At 45.2% G+C, this 24,737-nt stretch overlaps 1 protein-coding gene across 1 annotated transcript in view; it reads right to left on the bottom strand.

Moving 5' to 3' along the window:
- The window catches only part of LOC129699142 (uncharacterized), a 285,806-nt gene that overhangs the window by 189,033 nt on the left and 72,036 nt on the right, over positions 1 to 24,737 (bottom strand). The window contains exons 11-13 of the mRNA XM_055638811.1: positions 11,286 to 11,375; positions 9,836 to 9,937; positions 914 to 1,021 (exon numbers count right to left, since the gene is read on the bottom strand). Coding sequence (XP_055494786.1) covers positions 914 to 1,021; positions 9,836 to 9,937; positions 11,286 to 11,375 — 300 coding nt within the window. The remainder of the gene's footprint in view (positions 1 to 913; positions 1,022 to 9,835; positions 9,938 to 11,285; positions 11,376 to 24,737) is intronic.

Below are 24,737 nucleotides of genomic sequence, written 5' to 3' on the forward strand. Positions count from 1 at the left end.
TGGTGTGTTGGTCTGCCATTTTTTATTATTTTGGTCTTTTCCTTGTAAGTTTGCTTTGAGAAACTCTTCAGGTAATCACTATCCATCTTTGAAAAACCCGCCAAGAAACTTGCGCATGCGAATGCGCAGTAGGCTGGTGCGCATGCGCAGTGCGGAGCGCAGCACATGCACGCAGTCCACGGTGTAAAGGCATAATTTCAGCTGCCTTTACGGACTGTTCCCACCGATGGCTTGAAGCATAGTTGATGGCACGTGAGTAGCACATACTTCCGCGTTTTAATGTACTGCAGATGAAAGGCACGGGAGAATTATGCCTCCCTAAGAGATTGATCTCTACGGGAAGCATAATTCTCCCATGCCTTTACTATTTATGACCATTTTACATATGTTTTATATATATTTTATATATATATAAAATAACGACCATTTTATAATTTTAGTCAGGGTAGGCACCGCCTACCTTGCCTACCCTGATGGCACGTGCCTGGCTGTACTGTACAGTTGATGTGTTTAATGTAAGTCCTCACTCCAAGAGCAGACAGCCCACAAGTTATGTTTTGTGTACAAGATATCTGGTAGCACCTGTGACATACTGCATTACCTATTACCTATTTCCGGACTGACTTACAGGTATGTCCAAGCCTATCAATGTGTGGTCTCAAATTACTATTGTGAAACCAGCTCTGTTTCATATCCTGAATATTGGCAAACAAAGCAGAAAATCACGAGAGAAGAATAATTAAAAGGGGGAAAACTTCCAAAATAACACACAAGAGATAAACAGATTTCCCTGAATCATTCATATACAAAATCACAAAATTAGCTTTTAATGCAAGTGAATCTCTTGATTTCCTTTTCTGTTTTTCATCAAGTGTGCTTCAACTTTTGGACAATTGGGCTGATAATCACTTACCTGATAATCTCTGGTTAATGAGGGTGCTCGTATTGAGCTAGCCAAGTGTTGTGAGATGTTTAACGGTGAGTGTTTTTGTGCCAGCTCAGGACTTGACTCTGATTGGATCTACATCGAAAGATAGAATTATTTCAAACAGAATTGTACATATTTCTCTGTTACTATTCAGAGAGATCTAATGGGCCTGTCCCACTTAGGCGATTTTTCAGCAGACTGTTGGCAGCTGTTAAGTTGCCGGCAGTCGCCTGAAAAACCGGGAACTGGAGCGGCGACTGTCCGAGTGGAACACACACACACATCTCAAAGGTGGGGGCCAGGCAAGCGGGGGGAGTACCGTCTGAAATTCACATGGTGCAAAAAGGGGGGAGAAGGGGCGGAGACAACTTTTAAGAAGCCAGACAACTTTTAATAAGCCGGAGATACACAGCTGTGGAGTTCGGCAGACATTTAACATTACCGGTCGGTTATCCTTGGTTCTGAAAACTCCTGCTTACGTTTTTCCCCCCAATGGGCCAATGAAAATGACCGGTCAGCAAGGGCGATTAACTAAAACTACCTACGACTACCTACAACTACATAGCGACCCCACTGCAATGGCACCTACGACTACAGAATTATTGATTATCTCCATGGCGACCAATTTTTCAACATGAGGCTGTGACTAGTTCACAGAATGCGGGATCTCCTCACGAGCAGAGACCACCAGCGAACATGTGGCAACCATGTGGCGAGCGCAGAGTCTCCTGCACTCGCCTAAAAAGTCGCCTATGTGGGACAGGCCCATAAGGCACCTATTCAGAGAGATGTCGGGCACTGTGACCTAGCAAGCCAGAATAACTTCTCAGCCTTTCGATAGCTAGAGAGAGAAAGCCAACGTTTATGGGGGAGTAAAGGCAACATCTATAAGATTTCTCAAAAACAATAACAGGAGAGTGTCAAATATACAGCATGATCTTCCTGCAATACTGGGCAGATGCCAATTTAAAAGTTTTTTGAGAGATGAGGTGGTTGAATAATTTGGACCAATTTCCTTCCCTCAGCTGTATTATGCTGATAACTAGAATGTCTTCTTTAGTACAGAAATCAAATGATTCACTTTGAGATCAGCTAGCCTCCGATGCCATCGCCAACAAAGCCTGAAAATATTGTTAGGGCGACAGAAGAAGTTAATCGCCTCAGGTTGTTGTAATTCTGAAAAATGTCCATTGCATTGATAAATGGCCATATTTCAGAATGGCATGGCTTCATCATTTTACAGGTCCTTATTGTGTGTATTTATTTTGAATGTACCTGAAACATTATTGATGGAACGGTAGGTTCTTTGAACTTCATCCATAAGAGAAGACTTCCATTGTCAGCATGAAAGTAAACAATGCTAGAATTGGTCTGTGCTGCTATGAAGCTCTATGTTCCATATTCAAAATCCTGCTGCCACCTCCTGCTGACCTGCCTTTACTGATAGTCTGGAGGCATTCATGACAGAATGGAAGGAAGCTGAGGGGAAAGGGGTCCTGATGCTATTAAATGAAACCTCCAGCTGTTACCAGAGGTTGAATCAATGGCAACCACCTGCTGCCTCATCAGGGTGCCTCTGCTGTAGCCATTGGGACAACAGAGGGTTATGCCCCTGTCCCACTTAGGAAACCTGAACGGAAACCTCTGGAGACTTTGTGCCCCACCCAAGGTTTCCGTGCGGTTCCCGAAGGTTTTTGTCAGTCTCCCTACCTGCTTCCACTACCTGCAACCTCCGGCAACCACCTGCAACCTCCAGGAACCACACGGAAACCTTGGGTGGGGCGCAAAGTCTCCAGAGGTTTCCGTTCAGGTTTCCTAAGTGGGACAGGGGCATAAGAGTACCAGAACAATCAACTTCATGTGGGTTTTGCAAAGAAAGAAAGGTACATGGCATTCAGATTCAGTTTATTTTATTGTTTTGTAGAGCAGAATACAATGACATTTCTTGTTCACATGAAGCTCATGGAATACACAGTACACATGTTAATGATAGATACAGGAATAAATATAACTACTGCAAAATAACAGAATGGTGCAAAGATTGTAGTGGAATCTGAAGTGGTGAAAACAATATACTGAAGTTCAACAACGGAATAACTGAATGAGATGGAGTTGTGTAAGAGAAGATGCCAGCAATTGCAGGAATTGGTTATGACTGTGTCTCTGCACTCGTCGATGTTACCGTTCGAAGCGGCCCACTCTGTGTTTGTCTGGGGGGGGGTGAATATAAACAGCCGTGACAATAACGGCTGTATACTCCCAGGGTAACCAGAAAGGCCGGCAAAGCAGTGTCAGGCGTTCCAGATCGGGGGAGAAGAAGGTTTTCAGAGTCTGTATGTTCCTTTGATCGCACCATAACTTGTTCACAAAGAAAGAAACTCCGCCACCCTTATTCTTCCCTGAAGGTCCCCTCACCCTGTCCGCTCGATGTAAGGAGAACCCGGTGAGCCTGATGGCTTGATCCGGGACCCCTGCCGACAACCAGGCTTCTGTGAGGCAGATGATGTTTATGTCCCTGGTGTCTCGCTGGAAGGAGACCCGAGCCCTCAGCTCACTGTCTAGGGACTGTACATTGGCCAACAGTAAGCTAGGGAATGGGGGTCAATGAGCTTGCTGCCTCAGCCTATCCAGGACCCAGGCTCGGTTGCCCCTCTTCCTTGGCTGCTTCTGCAGGTCAGAGCATGGCAACAGGAGCTCTGGGACGGGAGTGATATGGTTGCAGCGAGCAATCGTCGACCTGATGTCCAGAAGTGTCTGTTTGCTGTCCTTGATTTTGGTGGTCGTGGTGCTGTTGCCCATTTTCCTTTGTTCCAGGTGGTTCTGTGCTGTCGGCCTGAAAACTGCGCAAAACGACAAAAAAACAACCTAAAAAGCCTCAGGAAAGCTGCCACTGCACCAGCACTTGACTGTACTATATAATGTGTGCGAAAAGAACGAAAGAAGACCAAAAAATAAACAAAAAAAAATTGCGGAGCTCAGAGCATGTTGCCCTCTTCGGCACCAGAGTGATGGTGGAAGACTGCTTTTGATATTGGAGGTCTGTGAGTGGCGCCACTTGATGCCCATGTTGGTGTCAGGTGAACTGGGAGATGTTCCGGGCCGCTTCGAACGTTAACATCGGCGAGTAAACAGACACAGTCACCAGGTTCATCCGGAAATGTGTGGAGGACGTTGTTCCGACCAAAAGGTCCGGATGTTTCCAAACTGGCAGCCCTGGATTGGCGGCGAGGTCCGCGCAGCTCGACAGGCTCGGACCGCGGCGTTCAACACTCAGTTTGAGAGGAAGCACCCCAACCACCTGCCATGACCCCCCATGGCCGAGGACCACATCCCGACCATCACAGAGGACAACGTGTGCCGAACGCTCCAGAGTGTCAAGACAAGGGTCAAGAGTGTTTTATTGTCATATGTCCCAGATAGGACAATGAAATTCTGGCCTGCTGCAGCACAACATAATATGTAAACATAGTACATAATGGGAGAAACAAAGTTCAGTGTGTATAATATACACATGCACACATATTCAAAAAATAAACAAATATAGTGCAATAATAACAATAGTCTGTTGTAGTTCAGAGCTTATTTGATGTCATGTTTAATAGCCTGATGGCTGTAGGGAAGAAGTTGTTCCTGAACCTGGACGTTACAGTTTTCAAGCTCCTTCTTCCCGATAGCAATGGCGAAATGAGTGTGTGGCCAGGATGGTGTGGGTCTTTGATGTTGTTGGCTGCCTTTTTGAGGCAGCAACTTCAATAGATCCCTTCAATGGTGGTGATGTCAGAGCCGGTGATGAACTGGGCAGTGGTCACAACTTTCTGCAGTCTTTTCCGCTCCTGGATCTGCAAGTTGCCGAACCAGGCCACGGTGCAACCAGTCAGTATGCTCTCTACTGTGCACCTGTAGAAGTTCAAGAGAATCCTCTTTGACATACCAAATCTCCGTAGTCTTTTCAGGAAGTAGAGGCGCTGACGTGCCTTCTTTATAAAAGCATCAATATGCTGGTTCCAGGAAAGATCTTTGGAAATATGCGCGCCCAGGAATTTGAAGTTTTTGACCTTCTTCACCATCGACCCAAAGCGCCCGGCCCGGATGGCATACCCACTCGAGTCTTGAAGGCATGTGCAAGTCAGCTAGGGGGAGTGTTTCCCTAAGATCTGTCCCCACTTGTCTGAACACCTCCACCATCATCCCCAAACCCAAGCACAACAAACCCAGCACCCTCAACGATTGGCAAGCCATAGCATTGACACCCATCATCTGCAAATGCTTTGAGAAGATAGTCAAGGATATAACCTGCTCCTCATTACCCAACAATCTGAACCCCTGCCAATTTGCCTACTGTCCCAACAGATGAAGCCATCGCCCACACCCTTCACACAGCCCTAACCCACCTGCACAAGTGGGATACTTTCGTTAGAATGTAATTCATAGACTACAGTTTAGCATTCGACCCAATTGTGCCCTCTAAGCTCGTCGGCAAGTTCCTGGGCCTGGGGCTGAACCCAGGCCTGTGCACCAGGATCCTGGATTTCCGGACAGGCCGACCCCAGATGGTGAGGATCAGAGACCACACCTCCACAGCCCTCACCCTCAACATCGGTGCACCCCCATCAACATCAATGGTGTGGCGGTGGAGAGCTTCAAGTTCCTCGGTGCCCACACCACAGAGGACCTGACCTAGACCACCCTCATTTCCACCATCACAAAAAAAGGCTCAACAGCGCCTCTGAAACCTCAGGTGATTGAAGATTTTCGGCCTGAACCCCCGGGTCCTCAGAGATCTCTACAGACACACCGTGGAGAGAATCCTGATGGGCTGTATATGCACCAGGCACGGCAGCTGCACCAGCCACGCCCAAAGGGCCCAGCACATCACTGGGTGCAAGCTGCCCTTCCTCCAGGACATCTACTACAGGTGGTGCATTGGAAAAGCCCTGTGGATCATTTAAGACCCCAGCCATCCGGACCACGGTCTATTCTGCCTGCTGCCCTCAGGCAGAAGGTACCGTAGCATCAGCTCCCGTACCACCAAACACTCAAACAGCTTTTTCCCCCAGGCAATCAGGCTGCTGAACCAATCAGCCCTGAAACTGACCTGAACTGGACTCTGTTCACTTTATAATGTATTACATGCACTTTATTATTTAATATTACATTTACTGTTCCTCCAGCACAAGATTTTCACACAGGATTGTACCATGTATGGAACTGGCGTGACAACAAACCCCTTGAACCTTGAAAGAGACGATTAGTTCAGAAGTCTGAAGGCAGTGGGGAAGATACTGTTCTGACGTCTGGATATCCAAGCTTTCAAGCTCCTGTCTGGACATTTTCATGTTTCATTCGATGTATTTAAAATTGATAGTGACCAAATGAATATCATGATGATCAGCAACAGAGAGGGAATGGGACTTGTAGGTAAGTGGAGAAATTGGGAGCTGATTGACAGCGTGGTCAGAAATAGATGGCCAAGGTTACCTCCTAACTTCCTCCTCTGATTACTTGCTGTCCAGCTGGTGACAAATGCTGATTCCTCAAAGCGACAAGACAGTGTAGCAGAACGTCCCAAATTTTACAAGAAACTGACTGGCTGCACCATCAGATTATGATTGGCAGTATGGTGTTTATTATTTACACATTTCCCAGCGTGTGGATTACATACAGGAATAAAAAGCCATATTATTGGAAACCTTAGTCCCCAAATCGAGAATGCTGCTAACATCATGCTTCAAAAAAGTTGCAGTCGCTGGGTGTGCAGGGAATGGCTTCCTTCCAATCGAGTGTGACAATTGCAAGGCAGTGTGACAGGGATGCCTGCAGCACTCACACAGCTGCAATTTCATCCCACTCTGTGTTTGGAGTATGTGGAATGTTTCAGTGCCTGCTCATATGTTACCTGTTGCTCATTAACAAGTTCACAGAGGGAAGTCAGACCTTGAAATGACCTTGTCTCTCTCCTGGCAGTGATTCTGCTCTGCTCTGTGATTCCACTGCTCATATCCCCATTATGCAGCACCCTGGCAATAATAGGTTATTGCAGATGGTAAACACTTTCACCTCCCCTCATGGAGGACAGTAGCTCATCTTAAAGTTATCCAAAAGAACAAAATTAATTGAATTATAGCATCTGACAAAAGAAACTTATCAGAAATTTAGTTGAGTACCACATAAGATTAAGAGTGGGTATTAGCTAGAGTGTTGTGCTTTAAGTTTACAGCACATTAACTGCTGTTATAGTGTTGATCTACATCATAATATGCTAATCCTACTAACATAGAAACATAGAAAATAGATGCAGGAGTAGGCCATTCGGCCCTTCGAGCCTGCACCGCCATTCAATATGATCATGGCTGATCATCCAACTCAGTATCCTCAGTAACAACAAGTATTTTCATTGTTTGTGCCGTTGTTGCGGTTAATGCAATGGCCTCTGAGCTATACTTAATACATATGCAGGGGTGTGCATTGATAATCATCTTGGTACAAATTCAGTAACCACTGTGTCCAAAAGGAAAGAACTGGGATGATATGGTTTCATTTTCCAGAGTTGTGGTTCAGTTATTCCTTTCACCAAAATTTACCACCAACAATTATTTGCCGATTACAAGCTCATTCCGCAAATTTTAACTTGCATTTTACCAAAATGGTCCTTAGTGTTCCATCGCCAAGGTAGGATTAAGGTTTTGCAGGTCAGTCCAAAAACCTAATAGTTGTAGGTTTTTGCCCATTTCAATGTTTTTAGTGTCAGAGTGTAAATGTCATATAATTATACAGTGTGGAAACAGGCACTTCGGCCCAACTTGCCCACATCGGCCAACATGTCTCATCTACACTAGTCCCGCTGGACTGGATTTGGCCCATATTCGTCCAACCCTGTCCTATCCATGTACCTGTCTAAATGCTTCTTAAATGTTGCCATAGTACCGGCCTAATCTACTTCTTCCGGCAGCTAGACAAAAATGCTGGAGAAACTCAGCGGGGAGGCAGCATCTATGGAGAGAAGGATTAGGCGACTTTTCGGGTAGAGACCCTTCTTCAGACTGATGTCAAGGGTGGTGGTGGGGGGGGGGGGGGGGGGGGGGGGGGCGGGAATAAGAAAGGAAGAGGCAGGCTTGTGGGAGAGCTGGGAAGGGGAAGGGGAGGGGAAGGAGGGAGAAAGCAAGGACTATCTGAAATTGGAGGTCAATGTTCATACCGCTGAGGTGTAAACTACCCAAGCAAAATATGAGGTGCTGTTCCTCCAATTTGCGCTGAGCCTCACTCTGGCAGTGGAGGAAGCCTCATCCGGCAGCTCGTTCCAAACACCCGCCACCCTTTGTGTAAAAAAGTGACACCTCAGGTTCCTATTAAATCTTTCCGCCCTCACCTTAAACCTATGTCCTCTGGTTGTCGATTCTCCTACAGTGTGTGTGAGGAAACACGTGAGGGTGTGAATATATTTGCGTTCATGGTACGTTAAATATTTAAAATAAATTCTTAATTTTTTCTCTCCATATTTTTAGCATTGCAGGTTTTCCCCGGGTTGATAACACCCAACTTAAATCCAGTCCAAACACATGAACAATATTTAGAAGGCCAGCGTGATGGATTTGCCGGATGCTGCAGGGCTGCAGGCATCTTGTGCAATGCAGAAACTTAGCTTGTGGCAATGGTTAAATTAACCCCACGTTTTAACCCACATGTTGCCTTTGGCTGGCTGATGTTATTTAAATGTATTGCTAGACAGCCGCATTTTCAAACTCAGGAATGGAATCCTGTTATAAACCAAGAAGGACTGCACTGAACATTTGCTAATATTAGCCATGTCAGTAAACATACTATGGCTCCAGGACAGTATCCACATCCCCTGAGCCTGCTAGGAAGGCCCTCATCAGTTGATGCGATGCCTTTCTGGGAGTGGAAGCCGATTCCTGGCATCTGATGGCTCCCACAGGGAAATGGACACAGGCTCCCACTCTGGACCGCAGGGAAATGGATTCCTGCTTCGGACCTAACTGTGGCCCAAGGGCTGATAATGGCTGAAAGGGTTGATCCCTGGGATGGCGGGACTATCATATGAGGAAAGATTGAAAAGACTAGGCTTGTATTTACTGGAGTTTAGAAGGATGAGGGGGGATCTTATAGAAACATATAAAATTATAAAAGGACTGGACAAGCTAAATGCAAGAAAAATGTTCCCAATGTTGGGCGAGTCCAGAACCAGGGGCCACAGTCTTAGAATAAAGGGGAAGCCATTTAAGACTGAGGTGAGAAAAACCTTTTTCGCCCAGAGAGTTGTGAATTTGTGGAATTCCCTGCCGCAGAGGGCAGTGGAGGCCAAGTCACTGGATGGATTTAAGAGAGAGTTAGATTGACCTCTAGGGGCTAGTGGAATCAAGGGATATGGGGAGACGGCAGGCACGGGTTATTGATTGGGGACGTTCAGCCATGATCACAATGAATGGCGGTGCTGGCTCGAAGGGCCGAATGGCCTTCTCCTTCACCGATTTTCTATGTTTCTATGTTTATATAATCAGCAGTTGTGCTCCAAGTTTCACCCCGTGATAACGTTAACATTTTAACATCAAACTGGAACCCGCTTTCTAAAGGCAGCATCTAACTCGCTTCCAGGAGGTGCACACCTTTCATTGTTTTTCTGACTCAGATGTTATTTTTTTCCCCATGAAATCAGGGTGATGGGAAAGAGGGCAGCTCAAGTTGAAGTGAGGAGTGGAGCTGGAGGAAACACTTTTGCAGCAAACTGAAAACAAGAAAAAGAGCACCATGTAACCCTGTAGTTCCATTAACCCCAACAAAGGTCAGGCTTTAATATCACCAAAATCATCCTTCAGTCAGCCCAAATCACTGACCCACAACCACATCCAGAGAACAATTATGAAATAGTCAACTACCCTGTTTTGGAATTACCTTATTTATTGAGAGCCCATTTCCCTCGACCTCTGAGCTAATAAATGATGCCAATGAAGAGGAGACGTTTGGCCAATCTGAGCTTTGAGCTTTTTGAAGTCTCTGCAATGAAAAAAAGAAATAAGGTTATTGTTGACAATGCTACATATATGCCCTCTCCAACCATGCACCTCTCCATCCACACACCTCTCCATCCATGCACTTGCTAGTCATGTGAAATGAAAAAGAACATTCTAATGGGCCTGTCCCACTTACGCGACTTTTCCAGCGACTGCGGCACCCGGTCGTTCCAAGTTGCTGAAAATTTTCAACATGTTGAAAATCCAGCGGCGACCGGAAAGATGCTACGACTCTTTGGGCGAATGAGGAGACTACTCACGACCATACAGGCGACACCTTAGCAACATGTCGCGGGGTGAAGCCTGTATGGTCGTGAGTAGTCGTCCAAAGAGTTGTACCTTGTTCTGGTCGCCGCTGGATTTTCAACATGTTGAACATTTTTGGCAACCTGCAATGACCTATGACAGGTACAGGCAGTCGCCAAAAAAGTTACGTAAGTGGGACAGGCCCATAAAAGAAACAAATCAGACCATAGAACAACACAGGAACAGATCATTCGACCCGCAGTGTCTGTGCCAAGTTAACCTTATCACCTCTGCCTGCACGTGATCCCGACCCACCCATTCATTCCCAATATGTCCACTCGCTTATTTAAAGGCCTCTTAAATGAAATGACTGTATCTGCTACCACCACAAGCCCTGACAATATGTTCCAGACACCTTTCAGTCTCTGTGCAAAAATCTTGCCATCGCCTTTAAATTCCCCCCCACTGACCTTAAAGCTTTTTTTTCTAGTCTTTGACATTTACACCTTGAAGCTTCTAACTATTTATCTCTCTGATGTCTATGACTTTATTTCTTGGAGCACAGAAGACTGAGGGGTGATATTATGGTGTTGTATAAAATCATTAGGGGAATAGATAGAGTGGATGCACAGAACCTGTTTCATGCGGTAGGAGAATCAATAACTAGAATGTGTCGATTTTAGTGAGAAGAGAAATATTTAATAGGAGCCTGAGAGTCAACGTTTTCACATAAATGGTGGTGGATACAAGGAAACTGCCCAGGAAGTAATTGGGTCAGGTACAATGACAACATTTAAAAGGCATTTGGGCAGGTACATGGACAGGAAAGGTTTAGAGGGTACTGTACTAAACATGGGCAAATGGGTCTAGCTCAGATGGAGCATTTTGGTTGGCATGGATGTGTTAGGCAAGAGGGCTTGTTTGTGTGCTTATATGATTTGATGACTGCACAAATGCAGCCACAAAGAAGTGCATTCCTAACCAAATGCAAATAAACTTTTCAATGAAACCTTCCTGCCCATGGCACTCTCACTGATGTCCTTTCCAGGGTTTGGTTCAATAGTTTTCAATTATTGTTTTATTACCTGGTCATTTAGGAATGGGATGGATAGTCTTGCAGATTCAGCTTGGTTAGGATCCCTCTTTTTTGAATTTACTGGATTATATATGAATGGCTGCGTTGAAAAAAAATTAAAAATTGATTGTATTGTTATTAATACAGTGTATGCATTTCTAATCCCATCACGCCCTTATACATAAAAACCCAAGAGTAGAGCGGTTTATCAAACCAATAGAAGAACATTCATAATTAATGTGATGCCCTAAAGGTTGAAGCTAGTAAATTGTGTTGAAAAATGTATGCCCCCATTAAAGATTTATGACATCATAGTTGCACAAAAACAGGTCCTAATTATAGTTGTGGAACCTCCAGACTGTTATTGTTCTGATCTTGCTGTATAATTTATTGGAAACCTCCATCATCAATTATTACACGTAATGCTGTTCCATCATTTTGGGTCTGATGAGATGCTCAAGCCTTTGATTGTAAAGGGCCTGTCCCACGAGCATGCGACTCCATGTGGCAAGCGTGACCTAACGTGGTCGCTTGAGCCGTGCGGCCTTGTGGAGCCGGTCCCACTTCGATCGCCGGAGCCGTATGGAGTTGTGCAGAGCTGGTCCCGACATCACGCGGGGCTCCGAAAAACTGACCGTGTTCAAAAATTCCTCACGGCAATGGCCTGCCGGCCCGCAGCCGCCTCGTCACCGTGCGCAGCGTCTTGACGCTGTACGTCACGCGCAAACTTCCCGCCGACTTCGCTCGAACTTCACGTCATTCACACGACTTCCGTGCGGCCCACGCTTCGGTTGCGCTCGCTGCATGCAGGCGCATGCTGGTGGGACATGCCCTGTATGGGGATCACTCGACCTCCACGCGGCCCCCACTTCCGGTTTGGTCGCGCTTGCCGCATGCAGGTCGCATGCTCGTGGGACAGGCCCTTTACTGATGGAACCAACAATACTCAGCAATGTAGACAATGTGTGTGTGTGTGTGTGTGTGTGTGTGTGTGTGTGTGTGTGTGTGTGTGTGTGCGCACACATATATGGGGGTGTGTGTGTGTGAGTGTGTGTGTGCGCGCACACATATATGGGGGGGTTAGAGAGTGTGTGTGCAGGGGGGGATGTGTGTGGTGTGGGGTGGGAGTGGAGTTAGTGCATGTGTGGGGGGGATTTGTGTGTGTGTGTGTGTGTGTGGGGGGGATTAGTGCATGTGTGTGTGTGGGGGTTAGTGTGTGTGGGGGTTAGTGTGTGTGGGGGGTTACTGTGTGGGGGGGTTAGTGTGTGTGGGGGGGGTTAGTGTGTGCGGGGAGGGGGTTAGTTTGTTGGGGGGTTAGTGTGTGTGTGGGGGGGGGGTTAGTGTGTGTGGGGGGGGGGGTTAGTGTCTGTGATTGGGGGTTAATGTGGGGAGGGGGGGATTAGTGTGTGTGGGGGGTGGAATAGGGGAGAGGTTTCATTTCCAGAACTTTTCTTGTGGGACGATTGGTGGGAGTGGGGGTTTTCACATGGGAAGGATTGATTGGATCCGTGGACCCAAGTCGAGTCCATTCATTGGCTTCGGGGAGCGCAGATGCCACCTCGCAACATTTTACAAAGAAGATTCCAGAACTTTCTTCCGATGCCGCCCCCGGGTGAGTTGTGGATTATTGTGTGGGGGAATGGGGCCCAATTTGGTACCACTTGGGCTAGTATATCTATATTACTAAAAGTCTGATCTTGACTACTTCCTGTTGTTATGTATATTGATTTTACATAAAACGCTGCCACTTACGGCTGTGATTTTTGACTACCTTACTCAAGTCCCCCTCCGCTGTGCAGGACGAGGATTTTTCCCATTGATGAAAAATAAAAGAGTTATTAATGTTTGAAAAATGTTGAGATTCTCTCTCCTGAAGGCCACCCACTTCCGGAGGGACTATAAAATCCGGAAGTGTTGAGTGCCTCAGAGTCTGTGCAAGATGGGGGAGAAACATAGAAACATAGAAATTAGGTGCAGGAGTAGGCCATTCGGCCCTTCGAGCCTGCACCGCCATTCAATATGATCATGGCTGATCATCCAACTGAGTATCCCGTACCTGCCTTCTCTCCATACCCCCTGATCCCCTTAGCCACAAGGGCCACATCTAACTCCCTCTTAAATATAGCCAATGAACTGGCCTCAACTACCCTCTGTGGCAGAGAGTTCCAGAGATTCACCACTCTCTGTGTGAAAAAAGTCCTTCTCATCTCGGTTTTAAACGATTTCCCCCTTATCCTTAAGCTGTGACCCCTTGTCCTGGACTTCCCTAACATCGGGAACAATCTTGCTGCATCTAGCCTGTCCAACCCCTTAAGAATTTTGTAAGTTTCTATAAGATCCCCTCTCAATCTCCTAAATTCTAGAGAGTATAAACCAAGTCTATCCAGTCTTTCTTCACAAGACAGTCCTGACATCCCAGGAATCAGTCTGGTGAACCGTCTCTGCACTCCCTCTATGGCAATAATGTCCTTCCTCAGATTTGGAGACCAAAACTGTATGCAATACTCCAGGTGTGGTCTCACCAAGACCCTGTACAACTGCAGTAGAACCTCCCTGCTCCTATACTCAACTCCTTTTGCAATGAAAGCTAACATACCATTCGCTTTCTTTACTGCCTGCTGCACCTGCATGCTTACCTTCAATGACTGGTGTACCATGACACCCAGGTCTCGCTGCATCTCCCCCTTTCCCAATCGGCCACCATTTAGATAATAGTCTGCTTTCCCGTTTTTGCCACCAAAATGGATAACCTCACAGATTGAAGAGTGTAGATTGTAGTCACCCATTATAACTGTTTTGCCTTTGTCACACGCATTTCTAATTTCCTGTTTGATACCATCTCCAACTACACTACTACTGTTAGGTGGCCTGTACACAACACCCACCAGCGTTTTCTGCCCCTTAGTGTTTCGCAGCTCTACCCATACCGATTCCACATCCTCCAAACTAATGTCCTTCCTTTCCATTGTATTAATCCCCTCTCTAATCAGTAACGCTACCCCACCTCCTTTTCCTTTCTGTCTATCCCTCCTGAATATTGAATATCCCTGGATGTTCAGCTCCCAGCCTTGGTCACCCTGGAGCCATATCTCCATGATCCCAACTATATCATAGAAACATAGAAACATAGAAACATAGAAATTAGGTGCAGGAGTAGGCCATTCGGCCCTTCGAGCCTGCACCGCCATTTAATATGATCATCCAACTCAGTATCCCGTACCTGCCTTCTCTCCATACCCTCTGATCCCCTTGGCCACAAGGGCCACATCTAACTCCCTCTTAAATATAGCCAATGAACTGGCCTCAACTACTCTCTGTGGCAGAGAGTTCCAGAGATTCACCACTCTCTGTGTGAAAAAAGTTCTCCTCATCATAATCATTAATAGCTATCTGCACATTCAACTCATCCACCTTATTACGAATGCTCCTTGCATTGAGACACAAAGCCTTCATGCTTGTTTTTACAACACTCTTACCCCTTATACAATTATGTTGAAAAGTGGCCCTTATTGATTTTTGCCCTGGTTTTGTCTGCCTGCCACTTTTACTTTTCACCTTGCTACCTATTTCTTCTACCCTCATTTTACACCCCTCGGTCTCTACGCTCACACATTTAAGAAACCCCTTTCCTTTAACTCCATTCTCCACTATCCCATTCAACACCCCACCCTCCTTATTCAGTTTAAAGCCACCCGTGTAGCAGTGGCAAAACTGCCTGCCAGAATGCTGGTCCCACACCTGTTAAGATGCAATCCGTCCCATTTGTACAGTTCCCCCTTACTCCAAAACATATCCCAGTGATCTATGAATCTAAATCGCTGCCCCGTGCACCAGTTCCTCAGCCACACGTTCAGGTCCCGTATCTCCCTGTTCCTGCTCTCGCTAGCACGGGGAACTGGAAGCAAACCGGAGATAACAACCCTGGAGGTCCTGCTTTTCAACATTTTTCCAAGCTCTCTAAAGTCACGCTGCAGAATATTCATCCCCTTTTTCCGACATCGTTTGTGCCGACATGCACTACCACTTCCGGATGTTCACCTTGGCCCTTGAGGATTTTCTGCGCTCTGTCCGTGACATCCTGGATCCTGGCACCGGGAAGGCAGCACACCATCCTCGCATCCCGTCTGTTGCCGCAGAAACCCCTGTCCGTACCTCTCACGATGGAGTCTCCCACTACAATGGCCTTGCCTGCCTTAGGCCTTTTTGGTTTTGGCTCAACAGCCCTATTCGCACCGCAAGCCAGTCCGCCGCTCACGTCTTCTGTCCCAACAGCTTCTAAGCGGTTGGCATTCCATGCTTCCCTCCCTTTCTCACTGTCTCCCACCTATCTCTTCCAGAACCTTAGGTGTAACAATCGAACTGTAGGACTTGTCGAGGAACGACTCCGTTTCTCCCACATACTGCAAGCATCGCACTGAATCAGCTTGCCTGACATCTCCTTCTTTCGTCTCTACCTCTCAAGCGTATTGCGTGGTCTCCTCGCCGCAGACACTCGAGCCAAAGACTCACACTTTACTCACAGGGCACCCTCGAGCCAAAGACTCACGGGGCACTTCCCTCACACTGCTGCTCGCTAAGAGCCGTCTTCTTCTTCTTCTTCTTCTTCTTCTTCTTTGGAGTTTTACGGCAGCCGGCATCCACAATGTTGCATTGCTGCCACCTTCTGGCTTCACTCCACAGTCCTCGTGTCTTTACTTTATATCCTTTTTATAAGGCCAGAGGCCCTCAAGAAATTAAACAACAAATTTACTCCTTTTCCTTCCCCTCCATACTCTAGAATGTTCTTTTCTGATATATCTGTCATTCCAATTTTCTTCATTTCATTGATCAAAACTCTTCTTTCTGTTGCATATCTTCACATGCAACTAGAGCATGCTGAACTGTTTCCGGCTGATGACATTCCTCACACATCCCAGTAGGGTGTTTTCCCAACATTTTTAATGTGCTGTTCAGGTGGGTGTGTCCTATCCTCAATCTTGCTAATACTACCTGTTCTCTCCTGTTCCCCCCTCTTCTTGCTGTAATGCCCACTCTGTTTTGTAGCGAATAGAGGTGTCTCCCCTTTGTCTCCTGTTCCCAGTATTGTTGCCATTCCTGATTTATTTTCTTCCACACAATGTGTCTTCCTTCAGATTTGGATAATTGTAGGTTTACCTCTATGTTCTCTTTTTTAACGGCCTCTTTTGCTAATTTATCCACTTTTTCATTTCCTAGCACACCAATGTGTGCTGGGACCCACAACAAAGTCACGTCACTGCCCTTCCTTGTCACTTGGCTTAATAGTAGTAGAATTTCATACACTAGGTCAGGCCGCCTATGGGATGCACCAGACCCAATACTCTGGATTGCAGACAATGAGTCGCTACAAATTAATATTTTGCATGGTTGCACCTGTTCTATCCACCGAACTGCCATCAAAATAGCGTACAGTTCCACTGTATATACTGCCAAATAGTTATTTGTTCTTTTGCAAATCTCCACATTCATCCCTTGCACTACCACAGCTGCCCCTGTTGTTTCAGCTACTGGGTCCTTTGATCCATCTGTGAAGATTAAGAGGTGTTCCCTGTATCTATTATATATATGGTTATGGTATTCTGTTTTTAGGTCTGAATTTTTCTCCCTCCTTTTTGCCTCCCATATCTCCAGATCAACTTTTGGGATGTTTAGTAACCATATTGGGACAGATGGCCACAATACTGCAGGGCAGAACTCTTTGTCCTCTACTTCCATGTCCCTTGCCACACCTCCTCCAACCCAGCCGAAGCTTCCAGACTGAGCCACCCCTCTCTCCCAGCACTCCTGTACTACCTGTTTTGTTGGGTGGTTCTCTCCATGACCCTTAAGGCTTAGCCAGTAATTAGCCATTAGTTGTCTGCGGCGCAGTCTCAACGGCATCTCCCCAGTTTCCACCTGTAGTGCACATACAGGTGACGTCCGCACACCTCCTATACAGATTCTTAGAGCTTCCGCTTGGACTTTGTCCAACTCGGACAACACTGCCTTAGATGCTGATCCATAGGCTATACTGCCATACTCTAGTCTGGATCTGATCAGTGATACATAGATATGTTTAAGTGATAATATATCTGCTCCCCACTCTAAACCTGCCAAGCATCTCATTACATTGATAGCTTTTTTGCATTTTCCAATTATTTTTGTAATGTGGACCCTCCATGTTAATCTGGAGTCAAAGTGGACTCCCAGGAAACGGAAATCTTTTACTCTTTCCAAATTGTTGCCGTATAGTTTTAACTGGACATCCTCTTTAATTTTCTTCCTTGTGAAAACCATTGTCTTTGTCTTCTCTATAGAGAATTTAAAACCCCATTTCACTCCCCACTCTTCCACCTGGGCTATCCCTTGCTGTACTTTTTCCACGATAAAATCTATATTCCTCCCCCTTCTCCATAGGCTGCCATCATCTGCAAAGAGCGATCGCCCCATCTCTGGTTGAATGTTTGCAAATATATCATTGATCATGATTGAGAATAGGATCGGGCTTATCGCACTTCCCTGGGGAGTTCCATTCTCGACTACACATTTACTAGAGATGTCTGATCCTATTTTAACTTGGATACTTCTACCGTTAAGAAAATCCATTATCCAGTTAAAAATATTTCCTCCTACTCCCATTAAATGCAGCTTTATTAGAAGACCTTCTCTCCACAACATATCATAAGCCTTCTCTACATCAAAAAATACGGTAACTACAGATTCTTTTTTAACTTGTGCTTTCCTTATATCATCTTCCAAGCACAGAACTGGATCATTAGTACCTCTCCCTTTTCTAAAGCCACTCTGATAATTAGCCACTATACCGTTTTCTTCCATTAGATGCATTAATCTTTCATTTACCATTCTTTCCATCAGTTTACATATGTGTGCTGTTAAAGCTATAGGTCTATAATTTACTGGATTACTTGCATCTTTCCCTGGTTTTCTAATAGGCACAATGATTGCTTCCTTCCACCTCTCCGGTATTCGCCCTTCTTCCCACACCTTGTTATATAGTGCAAGTATCTTTTGGAGTCCCTCCTCACTTAGATGCTTTATCATTATGTAACAAATATCATCCTTCCCTGGGGCTGAGTTCTTACACTTGGCCAGAGCTCTCTTTAGCTCCCCCAAATTAAATGGAATATTGTACTTGTCCTCTGTGATACCTTTCCTTTGTAAGGCCTCCACATTTTCCTCTCTTGTTCTTTCCCTACCTCTTCTTCCTTCATCTGATAAGTTGTGGGAGCTGTGAACCCTACTAAAAGTGTTAACCATTAGTTCTGCTTTGTCTTTATTTGAGACTACAGTTTGATCTCGATTTGTTAGGATAGGATAACTCCACTCCCTTTTATCACCTTCCATTTTTTTAATCATCCCCCATATCTCCCCTACCTGTGTTGTGTTTCCAATTGAATCACAATACTTCCTCCAATATGCTCTTTTTGTTTGTCTTATAGTCCTCCTTACAATCGCCTGAGCCTGTTTGTAATTAATCATGTGTTGGTAGTTATGAGTTCTTTTTAATAATCTGAATGCTCTGTTTCTATTCACCACCGCCTCTTTACACTTATTGTCCCACCACGGCACAGCTTTCCTTTTTGATCTTCCTTTACTTTTAGGTATGGAAACTAATGCTGCTCTTTTGATACCTTCTGACAATTTATTCTCAAAGTTTTCTATATCTGTCTCTTCTTGTATCGGTTTTACATATTTATCACTTTCCTCTTTAAATTTCTCCCAATTAGCCTTTCCAAAAACCCATCGTCCACTTCTGTTTTCTTTACTCATAGTTAAAGTAACATTTATTTTGCATAGTACAGGATGATGATCACTTCCTATGGTACCCTTTTCATATACTTCCCAGTTACATTTAGCAGCAATCCTATTAGAAACAAGTGTAAGGTCCAACACAGACTCCTTCCCTGTCCTAACATCTACCCTGGTCTTCTTTCCATCATTTAGACATACTAGATTACCATCATTTAATAATTCCTCAATTACCTGTCCATTATTATCTGACTTTCCACTGCCCCATAATGTATTATGTGCGTTAAAGTCCCCACACCAAATAACATTAGATTTGCTCTGGCCTTCTACTTCCTGTAACTTATTGACCTCTAATCGCTTACATGGATTATAGTAATTTATTACCACTATTTTCCTCCTCTCAGACCACACTTCTATTACCACATATTCCTGTTCCTGCCCAATTCCTAATACCTTGTATGGTATCCCTTTTTTAATGAAAGTGGCACAACCCCCTCCTCCCCCATTTCCCCTATCACATCTCACTGCAACATAATCATATAGAACAAAATCTAAACTTGGTTTCAACCAGGTTTCCTGGATACATACGACATCTGGTTTTTCCTTCCTACTGTCTATGAATTGCTTAAAGTCTTGCCCATTGGCTAACAAGCTTCTTGCATTCCATTGTAGGATTAACATTAATATTATTAACCCACACATGTTGACTCTTGGCTTGCCTGGATACTGAGACCATCATGTATTTCCTCCCACTTCAATCCTGCCATGCCCAAGTGGTGGACTGCAGCCTTTACAATGATTTGGATCCTTTCTGTTTTAGATTTTACTTCTGCTGTCGCATTTATTACTCCTGCTATAAATATAACCAGGTTTTTCTTTTCTTTCCATATACTCTTTTCTTTTTCTTTTATTGTCTCCATTATGCCCACATCTTGCTCCCTCCTGATCCTTCTTTCATTCATCTGTTTTGTAGGGTCAGCCCTTTTTGCTGCCTCTGCATAGGAGACCTTTTCCTTCACTCTTATGTTTTGTACTTCAGCTTCACGTTTCATCACCTCACATCCCCAGTAAGCCACACTATGCTCTCCTCCACAATTACAGCACTTTGGTCTGACCCCCTCTCCACACTGACCATATTCATGGTCCCCACTACACCTTGCGCATTTCCTCGCCCCCTTGCACATTTTAGCTATATGCCCAAATTTCTGACATTTGAAGCACCTCATTGGTTTGGGTATGTACTCTCTTACACTATATCGCATGAAGCCAAAATGGACCACTTTTGGAAGGGATTCTGTCTTGAATTCAAGCAGGACTGACTCGGTTTCCTCTTTCTTTGCTCCTTTGGTAATTCTTTTGGCATTCATAATCAATTCACATCTCTTTCCGAGTTCCTGAACCAGTTCACTCATATTGACTTTGAGAGGGATTCCATAGATAACCCCTTTACACCCTGCCCACCTCCGTTCTCCCACTCTCACTACTTTGATTATTTTGATTTTGTCAACCTTGTTAATTTTCATTGCCTTTTCAACTTGAGCCTCACTGTTGCACCCTATTAGCACGTTTCCATCCTCCAGCACTCTTGCGTACTTTACTTCCCCAACCTGGGCTCTGATTATTTTTGTCAGCTTCATTGGCTCCATCTTCTTTACTCCTCCTTCTCCTTCAAACCTCACCACTACATTTAACGAAATTTCCTTTTCTGGTTCCTTGTCTTCACTCTCCGATCCACCAATATTGCTTTTCCTTCTTTTACGGCTGCTCTTCCTGGGACTACCCCGTGCTCCCACGGTTTCCCATTCCTTCTCAACATTTCCTTCATTATCCTCTCCTCCACTGGCCTCCATACCACTAGACCCACTCTCGCCTGTCATTTTGTAACAGCAGGGAATATTGCCAGAGCACCGTTTACCGGACCTATACAGGCCGTCGGCCGATACCCCGATACAATATCTCCCTACTACTCCAACTGCTGTTCTGTCCGCTTCTAACAGCTCTATCCAGCCTCCTCCTCTGGAGCCTCCAGCCGCCCCTTAGGCGTGCCAAAAATTCTCCTTCTTTCTTAATTAAGTCCTAAGAGCCGTCTTGCTTAAATTGACTGATTTACCAATTTACAAAGCAAATTACTCAGTTTTCAACTGTTTTCACCCCTCTGACTCACTTCTCTCCTCCCACTTGGGCTAGAGCCAATCAGTCATATCTCTTGCTAATCTGCTGCTGCTGTTGTTCCTCCCAAATCTACAGCAGTTCTACGGCCACATCTCTCAGTCTGAGCTTTGAATAACACTGAACTAAATGTCTACTAAACTGTGAGTGGTTTTGCTAAATGCTAAAGCTGTGTTGCCTTTGGTTTGGAAATGCTAAAGCAATGTTGCGTAAGGTTTGGAAATGCTAAAGCTGTGTTGCCTAATTAAAGTTGTCTTGCCTCATAAAAGTTGCCTTGCCTTCTATATATAATTAAAAGTCTAATCTTGACCACTTCCTGTTTGTGCTTTATATTGCTTTTAGATAAAATGCTACCATGTACAGCTGTGATTTTTGGCCATCTTACTCTGCTCATCAGGTGCCGAGGATTTTTCCCATCGATGAAAAATAAAAGAGTTATTAATGTTTTTAAAATGGTGAGATTCATACCACAATCACACCATGAAGGCCACGCCCCTTCTGGTGGGAGGGAGGAGGGACTATAAAACCCAGAAATGCGGGCATGGCTCAGTCTCTGCAAGATGGAGGAGGGAGAGGTCACGACTCACTTTAGTGGCCTTGCACCCTGCTTGAAATGGTATGAAACTGCACTTGAATTTGGTGGCCTTGCACCCTGCTTGAAATGGTATGAAACTGCACTTGAATTTGGTGGCCTTGTACCCTGCTTGAAATGGAATTTCAAGGAATAACCGTGAGTCAACTGCCAGCCCACCAGCCATGAGTGAGTGAGCTGTCAGCTCAACAGGCTTGAGTGACTGAGCCACCAGCCCAAGAATCCATTCGGCCCACAATGTCCTTACTAGCCCTCTGGAAACCAGTCCCTTCAGCCCACAACAACCATACTAGCGCTCCAGATACCCCCCCAACTGGCCACCAATATTGGAATTGGTGGCAAGGTGGAATATTGCGTTGGGGGACCAGCCCTCCCGTGTGATGCTGGGACCCAATGGGTCCCACTTAGTCTAGTATACTACTAAAACTCTCATCTTGGTTGTTGGTTTCTATGTTTGTGCATTGTACCTATACATGTGCAAAAACATTTTTTCACACAGAGAGTGGTGAATCTCTGGAACTCTCTGCCGCAGAGGGTAGTCGAGGCCAGTTCATTGGCTATATTTAAGAGGGAGTTAGATGTGGCCCTTGTGGCTAAGGGGATCAGAGGGTATGGAGAGAAGGCAGGTACAGGTACTGAGTTGGATGATCAGCCATGATCATATTGAATGGCGGTGCAGGCTCGAAGGGCCGAATGACCTACTCCTGCACCTAATTTCTATGTTTCTATGTTTCTAAAACGGTACACGATAGCGCTACAATTTGTGGCCCACCTTACTCACCTTTGCCCCATGGTCGTTGGTATAAAGTTTCATTCAGATTAATGTTACATTTCACTAGTTATTGACACCTAATGTTTAAAAAAAGCCCACTATGAGAAGAATAACTGTGACTGTGCTGTGAGAGTTTTCTCGCAGTTGCAGCTATGATGTCACATTTCACAGTCCTCAAATCACAATGGCATCTCATTTACATATGCTGCCATGAACATTCCGCCACCCGACAATGAGATCCCAATGGGATCTCAGCTGCCACCCACCTTAAGGGCCTGTCCCATTTTCACGACCTAAATTCACGACCTTTTTTACTTGTGGACATTTTTCATCAGGCTAGAAAAAACACCCTGATTTACTTGATGCCACGAGTACCTACAACTAGCATCACGACCTACCTACGACCTCGTGACGACCATGCTGCGAATATGAGTCAAGGGCAAACTCGGCAGAGGTCGTGAATTAGGTCATGAAAGTGAGACAGGCCCTTTACCCACCTTTGTCCCGTGGTCGATCGTGTCAAGCTACTCCATTCCGCTCTAACCTGTCAAGTTCTTCCTCCACTTGTTGCTTTAGTGCATATGGTACAGGTCTTGGTCGGCAATACACAGGTTTCACATCTTGCTTAAGTTGAATGTGTGCAGAGTACCCTGTTATTCCCGTGTAACTGTTGGCAAAAATTTCTGCATGTTTGCTTATGACGTTTTCAAGGCGTGATTTGGACAAATCGACGCTGAAAATGTTCTTCCAGTCTAACTCTATTCTACTCAGCCAATCCTTTCCAAGGAGGGTTGTTTTATTTCTGTAGCTGGCCACTATGATGGGCAGTGTTACTGACTGACCATTATGCTGAACTTTACAGTTCATTTGACCGCATGTTTCAAAAACTTTGCCCGAGTAGGTTCTCAGCTTGACCTTACACTCAAACAATGGTGTCTGTGGGAACTTTGTTTCGTACAGGTCTTTGCTCATGACCGAACAATCTGCTGCTGTGTCAATACACATATCGATTAACTGTTTATTAATCAATAGTTTAGTTCGAAAGTCCTTGCCTTGGCTGTTTGTAGGCCTATCGATGTTGCTTGCATGGTGTACAACCCAAGTTCATTTCCATCTGGATTCATCTCCAAGTTATGAACTCTTTTCAGGTGTTGTCGCTTGTTTCCCTCGGGTTGTTGGTTTTTTGTTCTAAGATTGGCCCGACTTGCAGAGGCGATATGGCATTTCTTCTGGCGGTTATAACACTTGGCCATTTTGAACTGACAAAATTGGGATGAATGATTACCGTTGCAACGATAACAAACAGCAGAACTCAGCTCCCCGCCACACTTCGGTTTTGGTTTAGCGCCTCTTGGTTTGGCCATAGGCACTGCCTTATGACTGTAAGCGGCCACTGCAGTCTGTGGAGGATGAAACCCGCCAACATTCTTTGATGCCATCTCCATTGTGGTAGCAATCCTGCATGCTTTCTCGAATGTAAGATCTGGAGTGTTCATCAGTTTGGACTGAATTCGTTTATCTACTAGACCACAAACAAATCTCACATAGTGTGCTTCCGAGAAAGGTTCCAAAGTTATAGTGCACAGTTACGTTTTTCAAGGCAACAATGTACTCATTGATTGTCTCATTCTGCTTCTAGTTTCTAGTGCCGAATTTATAGCTTTCTGCAATTTCCCGAGGCTTTGGGTTGAAGTGTTCTTCTTCATAATGTCATTGAATGGCACGTCTTTTGCCTTTATGGGCGCAAGAAGATTCACGAGTGTGCCGTACACTTCAGGACCGATCTCCGTGAGCAGAATCGCTTTCATGCGTTCGCAATTGGCCTTATTTGTATCAGTCACTACCTCTCCTACACCGCTAATTTCCATTATGTTGTTTGCCGTGGAAAAACATGGTCACTTTCTCCATAAAGGAGCTGAACGTCTCTCTACTCTTGTCAAAAGTGTCAAGGTTTCGGATGTAGCCCGTGGACACTGCCATTGTGTCGTCCTCGTTTTTTTTTTTAGAAGTCCGTTCAAAATCCCCGATTTCCCGTTTGTTCTGGTGTAACAATTCACCTAAAACTTAGCTGTACAAAGGCTATACAGCTTGAGGAACTCAACAAAATAAAACTCTCTAAAATCCTATACAGTCCCAAGGACGCCATCTTGCCACGTAGACAC

This window comes from Leucoraja erinacea, chromosome 7 (assembly GCF_028641065.1).
Source record: "Leucoraja erinacea ecotype New England chromosome 7, Leri_hhj_1, whole genome shotgun sequence".
In the NCBI taxonomy this organism is placed as follows: Eukaryota; Metazoa; Chordata; class Chondrichthyes; order Rajiformes; family Rajidae; genus Leucoraja; species Leucoraja erinaceus.